The sequence below is a fragment of the Chlamydotis macqueenii genome, chromosome 28 (genome assembly GCF_036417535.1).
Source record: "Chlamydotis macqueenii isolate bChlMac1 chromosome 28, bChlMac1.mat, whole genome shotgun sequence".
In the NCBI taxonomy this organism is placed as follows: domain Eukaryota; kingdom Metazoa; phylum Chordata; class Aves; order Otidiformes; family Otididae; genus Chlamydotis; species Chlamydotis macqueenii.
The window spans coordinates 598,645-615,041 of record NC_141583.1 but is presented as its reverse complement, the minus strand read 5'-3'; the positions used below and the strand labels follow the sequence as shown (position 1 = coordinate 615,041).

Genomic DNA, 16,397 nt, shown 5'->3' with positions numbered 1-16,397 from the left:
GCACAGCAGGAAGTGGGGGCCAACCTTTCTGCCCCCCACGCACCCCCCGCAGAACTCGCTTCGGCGCCGTGGTACCTGTCGCTCTAGTAAAAGGGTTTTACTCTCAGTCAAAAAAATAATTTACCCCCCCGGTTGTACAGCAGGGGAACGAGCGCCCCCAGACCCCGCGGGGGGCAGAAAGGGGGTGAGGGGGGAGAGCACCCCCCCTCGTGGCTCCCCCGGCCCCCCAAGCGTCGTCCCGCTTCCACGCGGCGGGGAATGGCAGCGGGCGGCACCGCGCCCCCCCGGGGCGGGGGGAAACCGCGAGGGAAGGGGGGTCCTGCCCCGAGCCCCCCCATCCGTCGGGAGCGGGACGGGGTACGGGACGGCCCGTGTGCCGCGGAGCTGCCTCTGCGCCACGGGGAGCGGCCGCGGCGGCGGGAACGGCCGAGCGAAGGCGGCGCGGCGAGCGGCCGGGCGCCGAGAGGAGGGCACTTGGGTGCGGCGGCGGCAGCGCGGGCAGGGCGCGCGGCCGCTCAGTCCTCGAAAGGCACCTGCAGCGCCGAGTACGTCATCGCTCTGCTGCCGTCCTCCTGCTTACCTGGGGGGGAGCGCAGGGTGAGGGGGGCAGCGCGGCTGCTTTGGGGGCAGGGGGCCGGTTCGGGGGTTCGCGGGAGCCCCCCGGCCGCCAGGAAACGCGGCCCCCGGCCAACAAAACGGCAAGAGCCGGCCTCCCCCATCCCGGCAGCTCCGAGCGCCCCCGCACGTGGGTGTGACCCCCCCCCAACACGTAAAAGGGGCCAGAGACCCCCCAGCAGAGCCCCCCTCCCTGCCCGGCCCCCTCTTACAGGAGAGGCACTTGCGGACGCTGCGGAGGGAGCCCCCCGCCGTGGAGAAGGCCCAGAGGCCGGTGCAGAGCGTGATGACGAAGATGGGCGCCAGGCTGGCCTCGTACCAGGGGTTCAGGAACGTCTGGCGGGACGCAGAGAGCCGCGCTGGGAACCGGCCACCCCCCGCAGAACGGCGGCGGGGGGGAAAGGGGAGCCCCCCGCGCTGGGCTGAGCTCGGCAAAGCCCGGCTTAAACTCCCGCCGAGCGATCTCCCGCCCGCGGCTCAGCGGCCAATCCTCCGTCCCACCCGGGCGCACCCCCGCAGGCTGCGGGGGGATTCAGGGAGCCCGAAGGAGCAGCGGGTGTCCCCGCCACCCCCTCCCCGCGCCCGGCCCCCCTGCGCTCACCAGCCCCGAGGTGAGGAGGTGACTGGCAACCACCAGCCCCAGGCACCAGTAGCGACGTTTCTCGCAGGCGTCGAAGAAGATCACCCCCCAGAAGGTGTGGAGCAAGACGAGGGCCATGGTGAGGAACGCTGCGGGAGACCGAGCCACCAAGAGCCTCGCTCAGACCCCGTCACCGCCCTCCTCCTCCTCGCCGCGCCCCCGTCCCGCGCCGGCCCCCAGCCTCACCGGACGTGATGAAGTAGTACGGCGAATCCCCGTGGATCCCGACGACGCCCGGGCCGATGGAGTCGGCCAGGATGTTAATGACGGAAAACACGCCGCTGATGATGCCGAAGGACAGGCCGGAGACTGCGGAGGGAGCAGGGAGTCAGCCCAGAGCGACCGCGGCCGCGCCGCCCCCAGCCCAAGGAAAGGAGGGGAAAAAGGGTTGGGAAGGCTGCGTCAGCCCGGCGGGCTCATCACCGCCACCGCCGGGCCCCAAAACCCGGGCGAGCACCCGCCGCCGCGCGGCCCCGCAGAGCGCAGGGAGGCCAGCGGCAGCCCCCGCCCCGCCGAGCGGCGCTCACCGTAAGCCATCTGCCGCAGCGAGATGGGGGACCGGCCGTCCTCGCTGATCGTCGCCAGCCCTTCATCCGCTTTCCTGCTCGGGCGGGAGAGAAAGCGTGAGCGGCCCGCCCGGGAACAGGGGCCTCGTCGCGCCGCAGAGGGGAAGGGGCGGCTGCAAACGAGCCCGCGGCGAGGAGGAGCGGCTCTCTCCCGGGATTTAACGAGGGGGACGCTTTGTGGGTCTCCCCGGAGAAAAATAACAGAGGTGGGGCTCCGACTGCAGCCCGCAGAACGAAGCGGGCGGCCCCGCGGGGCGCGCAGCCCGCCCTCGGACGGGCTCTTACTTCAGCAGCTTGAAGTAGGCGAAGCGGAAAGCCTCCTGCAGCAGGACGGAGACGGCGGCGCCGAAGACGAGGAGCCCGTACTGCAGCCTGGCGTTCTCCCGGTCGCTGAGGTGGACCGAAACGAACCAGATCAGAGAGGCCAGGAGCAGCGACACCAGCCAGAAAAACGCCCTGCGGAGGAGAGGAACAGGCCGCGGAGCTCAGAGCCACGCGGCAATCGGCTCGATCCGCCCGGCTCCGGGTCACGCGGCCGCGGACTGCCACGCGCGTTGGGCGCGTAGAGGAAGCGCGTGGCCAAAACCCAAACAGATTCCGAAGCCGAAACGCTCCTTTCGCTTCCCAGAGCCACGACGAGGTCGCAGAGGCTGCGCGGTCGCAGCCCGGAACGGGTCCCGCCGTCCCGGGGCGGGGCGCTGAGCCGAGGCCCGCGGGCGCTTCGCCTCGGCCGGGACGCGGTCGCTGAGCCGGCGCAGCCGGGCGCTGGGAGACCCCAGGGCCAGGGGGGCGCGGTGCGGGGACGGCTCCTGGCGCGCAGCCAGCCCGCGGCCCCCGCAGCTCCCCCAGATCTGCCCCCCGCCCCAATTCTCCAGCTGCCCCTTGACACCTCGATCCCACCGGCCCCTCACCCCCCTCCACGGGCCCCTCACCCCCTGCTGCTGCCTGCACCACCCCAGCCCCCCTCAGCTGCCCCCACAGCCTCCCCACTGCCCCCTCAGAGCTGCCTGCCCCCCAAACCCCTCATCTGCCCCACAACTGCCCCCCCAAAGCTCTCTGACCCCCCAGCTGCCCCCCTCAGCCCCCCCAAAGCTCTCTGACCCCCCAGCTGCCCCCCTCAGCCCCCCCAAAGCTCTCTGACCCCCCAGCTGCCCTCTAACGGCCCCCTCACCCCCCCAAAGCTCTCTGACTCCAGGTCTGCCCCCCCCGCTCTCAGCCCCCCAAATTGCCCACCAAATGCCCCAGAAGTGCCCCCCTCATTGACCTCTGACCCCCCCACTGCCCCCTAACCCCCCCCCAAAGCTCTCTGAGCCCCGAACTGCTCCCCCCCCGCTCTCTGACCCCCCAGTCTCCCCAGAACGGGCCCCTCAGCCCCCCCCAGTGCCGCTGACACCGCGAGGCCCCAGCCCGGCCCCACAGCTCCCCCCCCCCGCTCACCCCGCCACCAGGACGATGACGCGCAGGGGCTCGGCCGCCACCGTCAGCAGCACCAGCGCGAGCGCGGGCCCGAACGCGACCCCGGCGCAGCCGAAGAAAACGGCGGCGCCCATGGCGGCGGGGGCGGGCGGGGCCCATGGCGGCGGGGGCGGGGCGGGGCCCATGGCGGCGGGGGCGGGGCGGGGCCCATGGCGGCGGGGGCGGGGCGGGGCCCATGGCGGCGGGGGCGGGGCGGGGCGGGCGGGGCGGGCGGGGCGGGCGGGGCGGGCGGGGCGGGGCCCATGGCGGCGGGGGCGGGGCGGGGCGGGCGGGGCGGGGCCCATGGCGGCGGGGGCGGGGCGGGGCGGGCGGGGCGGGCGGGGCGGGGCCCATGGCGGCGGGGGGCGGGGCGGGGCGGGCGGGGCGGGGCCCATGGCGGCGGGGGCGGGGCGGGGCCCATGGCGGCGGGGGCGGGGCGGGGCGGGCGGGGCGGGCGGGGCGGGGCCCATGGCGGCGGGGGCGGGGCGGGGCCCATGGCGGCGGGGGCGGGGCGGGGCCCATGGCGGTGGGGGCGGGGCGGGGCCCATGGCGGCGGGGCGGGGCGGGCGGGGCGGGGCCCATGGCGGCGGGGGCGGGGCGGGCGGGGCGGGGCCCATGGCGGCGGGGCGGGGCGGGGCGGGGCGGGGCGGGGCCCATGGCGGCGGGGGCGGGGCGGGGCGGGGCGGGGCGGGGCCCATGGCGGCGGGGCGGGGCGGGGCGGGGCGGGCGGGGCCCATGGCGGCGGGGGCGGGGCGGGGCGGGGCGGGGGCCCATGGCGGCGGGGGCGGGGCGGGGCGGGGCGGGGCCCATGGCGGCGGGGGCGGGGCGGGGCGGGGCGGGCGGGGCCCATGGCGGCGGGGGCGGGGCGGGGCGGGGCGGGCGGGGCCCATGGCGGCGGGGGCGGGGCGGGCGGGGCGGGGCCCATGGCGGCGGGGCGGGGGCGGGGCGGGGCGGGCGGGGCGGGGCCCATGGCGGCGGGAGGGGACGGCGCCCCCTGGCGGCGGGAGGCCGCGCGGCGCACTGTGGCGGGAAACAGCGCCCCCTGGCGGCCCGTAGGACCAGCCCTGGGGATTCTCCCCGGATTTCGGGGGCGGCGCGGGGGGGGAAGGGGGGTGACCCTCTCTGCCCCGCCAAAAACGCCTCAAGAGCAGAGGGGTCACGCCCCCGCCCCCCTGGCCGTGGGGACAGTCCTGGGGGTGGGGGGCGCGCGGGGCAGCCAGCGCCATCGCACCCCGGGCCGGCCCACGGCCCAAACTCTCTTTGCCTCGGGGCAAAGCGGGGCCAGCGGAGCCCCGGGGGTGGGGGGTGACGCTGGGGTGAGGGGGGCATCCCTGCGAGAGCTGCTGCACATCCCTGCATCCCTGCGCTGCTGCACGTCCCTGCGCTGCTGCACATCCCTGCGAGAGCTGCTGCACATCCCTGCATCCCTGCATCCCTGCGCTGCTGCACATCCCTGCGCTGCTGCACATCCCTGCATCCCTGCATCCCTGCGCTGCTGCACATCCCTGCGCTGCTGCACATCCCTGCGAGAGCTGCTGCACATCCCTGCGAGAGCTGCTGCACATTCCTGCATCCCTGCATCCCTGCGCTGCTGCACATCCCTGCGAGAGCTGCTGCACATTCCTGCATCCCTGCACATCCCTGCATCCCTGCGCTGCTGCACATCCCTGCGAGAGCTGCTGCACATCCCTGCGCTGCTGCACATCCCTGCGAGAGCTGCTGCACATCCCTGCATCCCTGCGCTGCTGCACATCCCTGCGAGAGCTGCTGCACATCCCTGCACATCCCTGCATCCCTGCGCTGCTGCACATCCCTGCACTGCTGCAGCAGCGGCGCAGTCTCGCCCGCGCCGGTTTCAGTTCACGCCGCCTGTGAAGCTTTAAAGCGCAGGCCGGATCTCGGCCGTTTCTCCGCAGGACTCCGCCACAGCGAGCCGGGAGAAACGGCAGCGCCGCAGCAGCAACCGCCTCGGGAACGCCCAGCGCGGGACCAAGGGCCGGAAGCCACCCAGCCCCGCAAACGCCGGGGCTGCGGGCTGTCCCCACGCGGTGCCGGCGGAACTGCAGCCGCCCGGGAGCGGGGCCCCCCCCGCCCGCCCCCGCCCGGCCCCCGCCCGCCCCGGTTCCCTCGGCCGCCCCGCGGGCGCGAACGGGCCCTGTGCCCCGCCCACCTGGTGCTGCCTCACTTCCCATTGGCGCTCCGGAGCGCCTCCGCCCCGCCCCCTTTCCCCGCCCCTTCCCCTCCGCGGGCGCTGGTTGGTCAGATGTGATGTCACCGTGGCCGCCTCCCTGTGCCCATTGGGCAGCGCGCCTGTCCGTCCGGGAGCTAAGGCGTTAGGGGGCGGTGGCGGCCATTTTGGAGCCGGGTGACGGGGCCGGAGGGAGCGGAGGGAGCGGAGGGAGCGCGGAGGCCTCTGCCCCCTCCCCGCCTCCCCCTCCGCGCCATGGCCGCTCCGCTCGGTACTGGCGCCCGCGGGGAGGAGACCGGGCAGGAGAAACAGGTGGGGAACTCCGGAGCGGGCCCGGCCGGCTCGCATTGGCTCGGCCGCACGTCGCTCTTCACAGCCCTGTGCGCCTATTGGTTGTCTTTGTTGTCTTTCTGATGAGTGCTGGTGTGTCATTGGCTGCGGGGCTGGCGGGGGTTGGACTTCCGGGAGGACGAGTGGCGGAGTTCGGTGCGGATGGCGGCGTGGGGGGGGTGCGGCGGGCACGGGGCCCGTGGGCGCTGGGGGGGGGGCGGTCCTGCGGCCGGGCGGGGGCCGGGGGCTCCCTGGGGGCGGGAGGGGCCCTGGGGAGCCGCTCGGCTGCCGTTCCCGGGCCCGGCTGCGCGGTTCCCGGGGCCCCTGGCTGCCGTTCCCGGGGCTCCCGCTGCCGTTCCCGGGCCCCTGGCTGCCGTTACCGGCCCCGGCCGCCCCTCAGCAGCCTGGTGAGGCCCTTTGGGGGCAGGCCCGTGCCAGGCTGCCGCAGCGGGAGAAGCTTTTCCCGTTCGCTGCTGTTCGGTTCGCTCGGGGGGGGGCGGTGGGAACCGGCAGATGCCCCGGGGAAGGCGGCGGGCGCTCTCCCGGGGGCGGCAAGGCCTTGGCTCTGCCGGGCGCCGCAGAAGAAGGGGGCGAGCAGCGGGGCGCGGCGCGGGAGAGACGGGGTGACGACACGACGGAAGGGCCGCGGCGGGCGACGCGAGGGTTCCCGCCGCCCAGACCCGAGGGGCACGCGCTGGTCGCGGCGCTCGCTCCTGGAGCCGTCACGGAGGTGGGCGCGAGCAGCTGGGCTCCGTGCGGGCGAAGCTGGAGATCGCCATGAGGCTCTCGGCGCCTTCCCCCGCCTTCGCTCCCCGCGTCCCCCGCCACGGACGGGGGCCGCGCGTCGCGCTGCGGCCGCCCCCAGCTCCCGTTGCGGCCGCGGGGAGCTGCCGTTACCTCCGGCCGGCTTTGGTTTCTCGAGACGCGGCTGAGGAGCTGTTTGACGGCAGGTTTCGCACGCGCGCCCTCGCAGCCGCGGCGGGGAGCCGCTTCCCCGGCTCAGCGCCGCTGCAAGATCGCGCTGAAAGCCTCTTGCGGTGCCGGCAACGCTTCCCAACGCGGAGGCTTGCGGCTCCAGCCCTGCTCTCGGCCGCCTGGGAAGGGAAGTGCCCGCAGCGACAGGCACAGCCGCGTCCCCGTGACGCCCCCAGGCCAAGCCTGCTCCTCGAGGGGCGCGGGACCCCCATCTCGCCCCCCGCGGGATTGCCGGCTGCGTCCTGCCGCCCTGCCGGTCCATCCCGCGCCGTTCCTGCGTGGCGGGTGGGGCGAAGGCCGGCGGCGGCAGCGTTCTGCCGCACTCGTTGTGCGAAGCGTGCCGTCCCCGGTGGGCTGGGAGCCGTCCGGGGCCTCAGCACCGGGGAGGAGACGCGCACGGCATCCATCGGCGCAGCCAGGCCGACGTCCCGTGAAGCAGCGACTCGCGCTGCCGTAGCGGCTTGGCCCCAGGTGGCCGCTGGCCAGCGGTGACGCGTTCCCGGTAGAGCTGGGCCGGTCGCGCTGGGCGGCTCCGGGCCGGTGTTTGTCGACGCCGCTCTGCCCCGCGGTGATCTGCGGGGACGTTCTAAGCTCGGTTTGCAAAGCCGAATGCCAGCGCAGGGGCTCCCGGCTGGGAGGGGGGCGGCGGGGAGAGCGTCCCCCGGAGCTGAAAGCTGTTTCTGGCTGGGAAGGCGTTTGTAAATTCTCCAAGCGCGTCTGGGTTTCCGCGCCTTGCCAGGCACTGGGGTTTGGACGCGCCGCTGGATACCGTGCTACCTGGCTGTCGCTCTGCAGCGCTGAAGCTCTCCGCCCACCTCCTTGCTTTTTCAGGACTCGCAGGAGAAGGAAGGCGTCGCCCCTGAGAGAGCAGAAGAGGCAAAGCTGAAGGCCAAGTACCCCAACCTGGGCCAGAAGCCCGGAGGCTCCGACTTCCTCATGAAGAGGCTGCAGAAAGGGGTACGTATTCCTCGGCCGCGGCTCCTCCGCGTCCTCTCCTCCCTCCGCGGCGCAGGCAGCCGCGCGCCAGCCGGCCCAGAGGAACCGCGCCCAAATTCCCGGGGCCAAAAAGTGTTGAACCCGTGAGCCAGGCTCCTCCCAGGGCCTTCGCCGGACGTGCATCGGCGGGCCAAAGCCTGAAGCGGTCGGGCAGGAAGGGCCTGGGATCTGGCAGCAAAAAAAAACCAAACCAGTGCGTAAGTGCCCGCTGTGCCTGCCGCAGCGTGAGAAGCCTGGAGGCGCAACTAAACCCCCCCGAGAGCCGCCTGGAGCCTGCCGGGTCCTCGCTGCTGGCCGCTCTGGAGAACACAAATGCGGGGAGGTGCCTTCCGGCCGCGTCGAGCGCGGTGCGGGGGCAGAGCGGGGCCAGCCTGGCCCTCGCCCGGCGGGTGCCGCGCCAGGCGGCGAAAGCTCGCAGGCCGCAAACGTCCAACGTGCGTCCGAGGGAGAGAACGCGGCTGCCGCGGGGCTGCGGCGCTGGGTGTGGGGGGGGTCGCGTCGCGCCCGCTCCCTGCCTCGGTGTTTTTACGACCAGTTTTTGGCCGGCCCAGCAGTTCCGTAAGGAACCACGTCTGTGGCCAGGTCCATACCCCCGCTGCGTCCCGCGCTGCCGCAAATCCGCGTAACCCCACCTCCTCTCCCTCTTCCAGCAAAAATACTTCGACTCTGGGGACTACAACATGGCCAAAGCCAAGATGAAGAACAAGCAGTTGCCCAGCGCGGGGCCGGACAAGAACCTGGTGACGGGAGACCACATCCCCACGCCGCAGGACCTCCCGCAGAGAAAATCCTCGCTCGTCACCAGCAAGCTGGCGGGGTAGCCTGCGCTCCCAGGCCGCCTTTTTTTTTTTTTTTTTTTTTCCCCGTTTTCTTTTTTTTTTTTTTTTTTTCCTTTTGTCTCAACGGATTGAACTTCGCTGTCCCACGGGGACAGCAGCAGCGGAATCCACGTGGTTATTTGAGCGGGAGGCGCGGGCAGCCCGGGACGCAGGCAGGTTCGACGGGGCCGTTGCGTTTCGCGCGCGGGTTTGCCGCCTTCATTTCCCTGCAGTCGCTGGAGCGCTGCCTCCGCGCCGGGAGAGCCGAGCCGCGCCGGGAGAAGCGGGACGGTGCTGGGAGGAGTCGCTTGGCTGCAGGTGGAAGGGGGACGGCCCGGAGCTGCAGCGCGGGAATGCTTTTCGGGCGCCTGCGGAGGAAGAGCTGGCCGGGCAGCAGGCGCGATACGCGGTCCGGAGGTTTAGCCAGGGGTGCGCGTTAGGGCTTCTCCGTGAAGTAATTCGCTGATACGCCAAAAAAAAAAAAAAAATTGGTGGCTGCGTCGCTGGGCTGAGCTTCCTGGGGTCTGCGCCCTGCCTGCAGGAAGCAGCTGAGCTCGCAGCGCCGACAGCGCGTCCCGGCTGCGGGAGAGGGGGCGCGGCTGCGGCGGAGGGGCGCAGCGTGAGGCTCGCGGCCGCCCGGGAGGGCTCGGGGGCAGCTTCCCTCCGCTCTGTGGGTTCTGGCCAGAAGGCCGGCGGCCGGGCAGGAGCTGGGGAGCCGAATCCCACCGGCGGCAGGGCGCCCGGGACGCGGGAGCGCGGGTGGGCAGGGCCCCGTCTGGTCGCGGGCGGCTCCTGCTCCAGCGCTCGCCGGGCGGGGGCTGGCGGCAGCGGGGAGGCGGGGGTGGGCTGGAACTCATCTCCCGAGGGAGAGAGGCTTGGAGCGACCCCCCGGGAGGGAGGCTGCGCCGCAGACGGAGAACGCGGAGGCAGACCTGCGTGGACAGCGTCAGGCACCCCAAGCTTGGATTTCTTTTTTTTTTTTCCTCCCTTGTTTTTTCTTTTCTTGCCTTTCCTTTGTTCCAGGCCTGAGGGGGGTGGGAAATAAAAAAAAAAACCCCAATAATAAATAAACCAACCCAAACCGCGAGGTTCGTGTGATGGCTGCAGCGTGCAGAACGACGCGCGTGCTCACTGCATGCGCTGTCCGCTCCTCGCGCAGCAGGAACGGAGCTGCCTCGTCCCGGCGTCCGAGGCACGGCTCGGGATTTCCCGAGAACCCGTTTCGCCCCTCGTGCTTCCCGCCGCTGACGGGAGCGAGGAACGCGCTGCGCTTTCCCAGGAGACGGTTTGCCAAGGGCGCGCTCCGCCGCGCGCTGCGGCTCCGCTCCCCGGCGGCTGCGTTGCCGGCCCCGCGGCCGCAGGGTGGTTTCCTCTTGGTGGGGCGGGCGGGAGCCTGCGCTTCGCTCTCCGTCGCCTTTCCGGACCCTCCGTGAGCCGGCGGGAGCGGCGCTGGGAGTGCCCCTGCAGCCTCCTGGGGTGTCCCGCTGCCCGTCCCAGCGCGTTGTAAATAGATCTGAATCGCATCTATAAAAATATATATAATTTTATACACGGTCACCGCTTCTAGAGTGCTCTGCTTGCTTTTTCTTTCGTTTTTTTTTTTAAAAAAAAAGAGGAAGTCTGGTGATGGACGCAAAGGGGGGCGGCGGGCGCCGAGGCAGCTCCCGAACCCGCGTCTTTCCCGGTTTTCTGGCAACGCCGGGCGTGCCCGCGCAGGACGGGGAGCTGCCGGCGCAGGATGCGAGCCCGCAGCGGCGACGCCGTGTGAGGGTGGCAGCCCAGGGGTGGGAGAGGGCGTGTGGAGAGAGACCCCGGCCCGCGCGGGGGAAAGTGCCCAAAGTCCCTGCCGTTTCTTCCTCCTCCTCCTCTTCCTCCTCCTCCCTGTGTCCCCGCTGGCAGCCATCCCTGACGTCACCGCCTGCCTTGCGAGCGTTTTACAGCCCGGCCGACGGCGTCACGGGGACGGGCTGCCGTTCGTCACGGGGACGGGCTGCCGTCCACGCGACCCGCTGACCCCGGGGCTGCCCGAAGCCGCTGTGTCACGCCTCCCCCCGCCCCAGCTGGCCGTTTCGCAGCCCCTCGAGCCCACCGCGCAGCGGGGCCGGGCGTTTGCGCCAGGACGCGCTGTTCCAGCCCGGTGCCAAGCGTGCGCCGGTGGTTGGTTGTGCTTTACAGCCCGGCGCCGCGGGGAAATAACGCACCGGGCGCTGCTGGAGCGAGCCGAGCTCACCTGCGCCGAGAATTCGCTTCCCGACAAGGACGCGAGGGAGCCGGGTCTTGTCGTGCCCGATGCCGGCGCAGCCCCGCCGTGCTCCTCGCCCCGGTTGGCTGGGAGAGGAGCTGGTGAGGGGCGCCCGGCGTGGACGCGCATCCCCGTTTCCTGCAAGACGCGGGGCGAGAGCGGTTTGGGGTGCTCGGGGCGGCCCTGCGCTCGCCGCCGCTCCCTCTCTCGCCGTTCCTGCCTCTCCCGAGCCGTGCGCCGCCGGCTTCCCGCACGCTAGCGAAACCTGGGAAGCTGGGCCTTGATCTCCCTGCAACGACAAAATTCCGCCGGTGTGACATCAACGTTCTCCGCAGCCCAAATCCCATCCTAAATCCAAAACACGGCAGCTACGGGGGAGAAAATGAGCCGCGTCGCACCCGACCCCGGGACGATTCCGCGCCGCCCCGGGGCGAAGCCGTGGCGTTGGCCTTGCCGGGAGCGCCCGATCCAGCTGCGCGGATCTCCGGGGCGGCCTCCCGGGCGGGTGTTGCCCGAACCAGGATGGATTTTGGGGCTCAGCGCCGGCGGGCGGAGGGGCCCGTGGCCGGGGAAGGCCTGGATCAAGAGCTGGGGCGGGACCGGGCAACGCGTGAGGCCGGGGGGGCGCCGGTAACGGGGGGGGGGGGTGCCCCTCCGCGGAGCTGGCGGCTCTTCCGCCCTTTTTCACCCCAAAAAGCCCCATCCAGGCCAGGCGCGGCCCCCGCCCCCGCCATAGACAGCGGGGCCGGAAGCGGAAGCGGAAGCGGAACCGGCGCACGCTCGCCCCGCCCCGGCCGCGCCCCGCGTGGCGTCACCGCCGCCATATAAACGGCAGCGCCGCGCCCCCCCCGCGCAGCTCGTCGCCGGGTGCGCAGCGGCCGCCATGTTCGCCGTGAAACGGAACGCCGTCATCGGCTTCAACCTCATCGGGCCGGCCCTGGCGCCCGCCTCGGCGGGAGGGGGCCCGGCCTCGCCCCCCCCCGCGCCCGCCGCCGCTCCCGCCGCGCAGGTACCCCGCGCGCTGATTGGCTCCGCGGGGGCCTGGGCCGCCGCCGGTAGCCCGGTTGCCCCCCGGCCGCTGATTGGTTCGGCCGTGGCCCCCCGAGCGCTGATTGGCTGCGGCGCGGCGCAGGGCGCGCTCTGGAGCCCCGAGCAGGAGCTGGACGGTTGCGAGCCCGAGCCCGAGCGCGGCCCGGCGGGGGATTCGCTTCCCGGGACGCCGCCCGGGCCGCCCGACGAGCTGCGGCTGGACTCGCTGGAGCTCATCGGCCGCTACCTGCGGGAGGCGGCGGGCGAGGCCGAGCCCGAGCCCGGCGTGAAGAAACTCTTCCCGGGGCGGCTGGGCGGGCCGGGGCGGCCCGGCGGCGCGGGCGATGCCGCCATGGAGAAGGCGCTGGAGACGCTGCGGAGGGTCGGCAACGGCGTCATGCAGAAACACGAGCTCGCCTTCCAGGGTGGGTGGCCAGCGGCTCCTCCCCGGCGGGGGCGGGGAACGGGCAGCGCCTGGGGGGTTGGGGGGGGAGGCTGCGGGGGTGCCCGGGAGCCGCTTCCCCGCCTTGGAAAGCGGGGTGCGGGCCCTGGGTGGGCTCGAGGGGCTGCCCCTCGAGGGGGGTGGGGGACACAGCGATGTGGGGTCCCCGGAGGGGGGGGTCCCGCCGTCTTGTCCGCCCCCTCTGCCCGGGGCGGGGGGGTAGGCCCTCGGGGGGGCCGGGGGAGGCCCGGGCCGCGGCCTAGCGAGGCGGAGGAGGGGGCACCCGCGCTCTCGGCCGGGCCCGTCGCCGGGGGGGACGCGGCCCCGGTTTCCGGGGGGGGGAGGTGGGGGGTTAAAACATCTGAGGAGCGATGGAAAAATGAAACTGAACTTTGTTCGCTCGGGGGGTGGAAGCCCGCGGGTAGCGTGTGCAGAGGAGATAATCTGGTTACAGATTAGCCCCGGTTCCTCCCGCGGTCCCGCTTGGCTCCGCGTGCCTCGCCGCAGATAATCCCAGGCGTCCAAAGATTAGTCAGCTCGGGAGTTTAAACTCCTGCACCCCCGGCCCGGGCGGAACGGGGTTTGGGGGGGAGGGATTCCCCCGGAATCGCGCCCCGGTTCCAGCTGGTTTGGTGTGCTTTGCCCGCTTCTGCTGAGCCCTACGACAGCCACGGAGACCGGAACCCCAGTGCCTGCGCTTGGATGAGCGGGCGTCCCGGCAGGGCGTCCTGGGAACGGGCCGGCAGCGGGAGCCGGCCGTTTGGACCTGGAAGAAACTCGGAAATGAGCTGTTTCGGGGCTAAGCTGAGCCGTCGGGGTCGTGGGGGCGAGCTCCTGGCCTCGGGGCTCGTTCTGAGACGGCTTTGGGCGTGCCACACCGCCCCCGATCCCAGATCGGGATGGTGCCTGGCACAGAAGGGTAGTGCCTGCCTTTCCTCCCGGGAGGAACTTGTGGTGAAACGCCTTCCTCCTTGCAGGAGGACGTTCCAGTTTGCGTGTGGTTTGTTTTTTTTTTTTCTTAACGCGAAGGGCTTGCTTTTCTTCCTCCTGTCCTTCGCCGCGCTGATGCGAAAGCCTGCGGGTTCAGTTCCCCTGCCCAACGGCACGGACGCGCTCGGTGACGGCGCGCTCAGACCAGCACGAGCTGGCGTTGGGGTCTGTAGGGGCGGCTTCCTTCGTGCGCGGAGAAAAGGAACTGGCTTCAGGAAGCCTTCTCGTCGGCTCGAGCGACAACAAGCAGCGTCTTTCAGTTTCACAAACGCTTGTCTTGTTTGCTTATTCACGGGAGGCACCGCAGGTCAAAGCGGGGAATTCTGTTGTTGCAGTCACTGACGCCGCGTTAATAAAACGGTGCCGCGTCTCCCTCGCCCCTGCTCCGCGGCGGGGCTTGCGCCTGGCTGCAACGCGACCTCCGCGCCGCGGTTCTGTCGCGGCGGGGCTTTAAAGCCCCCGCGGAGATCGGGGAGTGTGACGTGCGCAGAGACGGCAGCTGTGCCCGGGGTGGGGAGGAAGGAACTAGAAATGGGTCATGGGCTGGTTTTTTTTGTTTTTATTTTTTTTTGTCTGGCCCAGGAGAGCGTGAGCAGCAGAGCCCTCTGCAGAAGCGGGCGGGTAACTGCCTTCCATCGCTGATGCTTGGCAGGGACGCCCCGAGCGTGGGGGCTGCATCGTCTCAGCGGCGGCCTTGTGGGGCGTCGGGGGTCACGTGGTGCCCGCCTCTGAACCGGCGTCTCTTGCAGGAATGCTTCGGAAGCTGGAAATCCAGAAGGAGGAAGACCTGCAGTCGGTGCGTGAAGTGGCTGCCCACGTGTTCAGTGACGGAGTGACAAACTGGGGCCGGGTGGTGACCCTCATCTCCTTCGGCGCCTTTGTTGCGAAACACCTGAAGAGCATAAACCAGGAGCAGTGCATCAGCTCGCTGGCAGGGATCATCACAGACGCGCTCGTCTCCTCCAAGCGCGAGTGGCTCGTGAGCCAGGGGGGCTGGGTGAGTCACCGCCTGTCCCGAACGCTCTGAGCTTTTTCCGGAACAGCCCACCGTTTTCCTGTTTCGGTGACCTGCTCGCTGACAGCCGCGCGTGTCGGCGAAGCGCGGCCGTGACTCGCTGCTCCGGTTAAACCCGCAGTCTGAAACATCCACCCGGAGCTCTGGTGTTCCGGGAGCTGCGTACGGCGAGCCGCCTGCAGCAGTCTTGACCTAAAAGTGCGCCCGTGCGCGGCACAGAGCGCAGCGGCCCCGAAGCTGAGTCGGACCCGGCTGCGCTGAGCTGGCTCGGAGCTGGGCCGCAGCTGCTGCGGGGCTGTCTCCTGAGCGCCGCCCCCGCGCCGGGGGGTGTGCCGGGCAGGCCGCGCCCAGCCCGCTCCGCCGGGGAAAAGGCTTTCCGGGCCTTCCTGGCGGGGAAATGACTTTCCCTTCTTTCTCCTAGGAGGGCTTTGTCAACTTCTTCCAAGTTGAGGACCTCGAAGGCAGCATCAGGAACATACTGATGGCGTTTGCAGGCGTGGCCGGACTGGGAGCCAGTTTGGCCTACATGATCCGGTGAGCCGGGGCGTGCCGCGGCGGGACGGAACTCGGGGTGGACCGGCGCTGTTCGGGGCTGGCGAGCTGGTCGCTTCCTCCTGTGAGTACTTACCAAGCTGGACTTGAGCGACCCGAGGAGAATATTTAGCCATCCCCTGAGCAATCCTTTCCGAAGGAGGAAGGCGTGGTCTGGGTACCAACGAGGATTTACTGCCTGGGGAACAAAAAGTGGAAGAATTCATGTTCTGCTTCCTTCAAGAGGACGATGACAGAAAGCCCAAGGGGACCGCTTGGGTTTTATCCTGGAGGGGAACCGATCCGCTTCGCAGCGAGCACCAGCAGCTCCTGTCTGGACCGAGGCCCCCTGGGCTCGGCGCAGCGGCCGCGCGCGGAGCAGACGTTTGAGTTGCGGCTGTGGGTTTCTGGAAATAGCCTTGTCTGCTGCCGGCGTCCCGCCCGGCCTCGCGGCTTTGCTGGAGCGGGAGCGTCGAGCGCTGGGCGTTGCCCGCTCCCAGGTGCGCTGGCGAGCAGCCCCCGTCCCGCCACCGGCTCCGCGCGCGTCCGCCCTCCGAAAAGCGGCAGAGACCCTGCCAGCAGCCGACGCCTGCGACCCGCTGCCGGAGCGCTGGAGCCAGGACAGCTCCCGTCCCTCCCTCCCTCCCGGCAGGGCTCGGCCGGGGCGCCGGGCAGGCGGAGGAGCCGCGGGGCGGGGCAGGGACGGGCGAGGCCTGGCCCGGGCTGGTGGCCACGGCCGGCGGCGGCGTGGCCGGCTGGTCTGGGCTGCCCCGGCGCGGCTCACCGTGCGCAGGCAGTTTAAAAACGGGGAGCGCATTTGTAAGGGTGTAGAACCCCGCCGTGGGGCAGGGAGGCTGCAGAGAACCTGTAAACACCCGCGGATCTGTGGGATATGTACATTTTTACGAAGCTGATGACACAAAAAGGAGGGATTTGAACGCGGTGGAACCGCTTCTGCGCTGCGGCGTGGTGCGCCGTAGTTCATTCCTCGCGCGAAGCAGCGTTTTTGTGGCGAAGCCTTCTCCTGCCTGGACTCCGAGAGCCTTCTCCGATGCACTTGAGCAACGTTGCCAGGGAGCGCGACGAGGATCGCTGGCCTGGCGGCCTCGTTGTGCCCACGGCTCGCTGGCAACAGTTGGCGTTTCTGTTTTATTTTAATCTTTTTTTTTTTTTTTTTTTTTTTTTTTTGCTATTCCAGCCCTTCCAGGGGCGGGGAGCTGGGGAAGTTGGGATCAGTTGCTTCCTTGTCCTCCGTTCCGGAGCGTCCTCCTCTGCGGCACTGGGCCCGGTGGAAGCTGGAAGATGCCACCGTTGCCAGGTCCGCTCGTTTGCAGAGCGAGCGTTTCATTTGGTCAATAAATTGTCTTTTGTTCTCGGTCCTCCCGCACAAACCTTGCCCTGCCCTCGAGCCAGGTCTGGCGTGGCGGAACGCTCCCTCCGTGCCGGTGCGGGCCCGTCTGCGCCAGTGCTGCCCGCGCCGCCACCGCCTCTTGCCTGTCAGAAAGCCGCCGCTGGGCGCCTGGCCCTTCCCAGCGCCGCTCCGCGCTGCGGTGCCCGTCTCCTTC

At 71.2% G+C, this 16,397-nt stretch overlaps 5 protein-coding genes across 7 annotated transcripts in view; 3 read left to right on the top strand and 2 right to left on the bottom strand.

Annotated features, from left to right (window-relative positions):
* The window catches only part of MRPS21 (mitochondrial ribosomal protein S21), a 100,808-nt gene that overhangs the window by 9,244 nt on the left and 75,167 nt on the right, over positions 1–16,397 (bottom strand). The gene's annotated exons all lie outside the window — the stretch shown is intronic.
* INTS3 (integrator complex subunit 3) overlaps positions 1–16,397 on the top strand; it is a 187,142-nt gene that overhangs the window by 166,476 nt on the left and 4,269 nt on the right. The gene's annotated exons all lie outside the window — the stretch shown is intronic.
* Positions 383–3,385, bottom strand: APH1A (aph-1A gamma-secretase subunit). Of its 2 annotated transcripts, none has more exons than XM_086768447.1 (7): positions 3,259–3,385; positions 2,107–2,277; positions 1,783–1,856; positions 1,442–1,564; positions 1,217–1,344; positions 828–951; positions 383–580 (listed from the first exon to the last, which is right to left on the bottom strand). In XM_086768447.1, exons 1-7 carry the CDS (start codon positions 3,369–3,371, stop codon positions 516–518), a joined length of 798 nt encoding a protein of 265 aa, XP_086624573.1. In that variant the 5' UTR covers positions 3,372–3,385; the 3' UTR covers positions 383–515. The 2 variants fall into 2 exon arrangements, with proteins under 2 accessions (XP_086624573.1, XP_086624574.1); XM_086768448.1 differs by having other exon boundaries at positions 2,107–2,211; positions 3,259–3,380.
* ENSA (endosulfine alpha) lies at positions 5,601–8,710 on the top strand. The gene is made up of 3 exons (XM_086768444.1): positions 5,601–5,776; positions 7,601–7,726; positions 8,416–8,710. The coding sequence occupies exons 1-3, from the start codon at positions 5,720–5,722 to the stop codon at positions 8,584–8,586; spliced, it is 354 nt and encodes a 117-aa protein (XP_086624570.1). The 5' UTR covers positions 5,601–5,719; the 3' UTR covers positions 8,587–8,710.
* On the top strand, positions 11,703–16,211 carry MCL1 (MCL1 apoptosis regulator, BCL2 family member). Its single transcript, XM_086768436.1, has 3 exons — positions 11,703–12,279; positions 14,036–14,283; positions 14,723–16,211. Exons 1-3 carry the CDS (start codon positions 11,709–11,711, stop codon positions 14,837–14,839), a joined length of 936 nt encoding a protein of 311 aa, XP_086624562.1. The 5' UTR covers positions 11,703–11,708; the 3' UTR covers positions 14,840–16,211.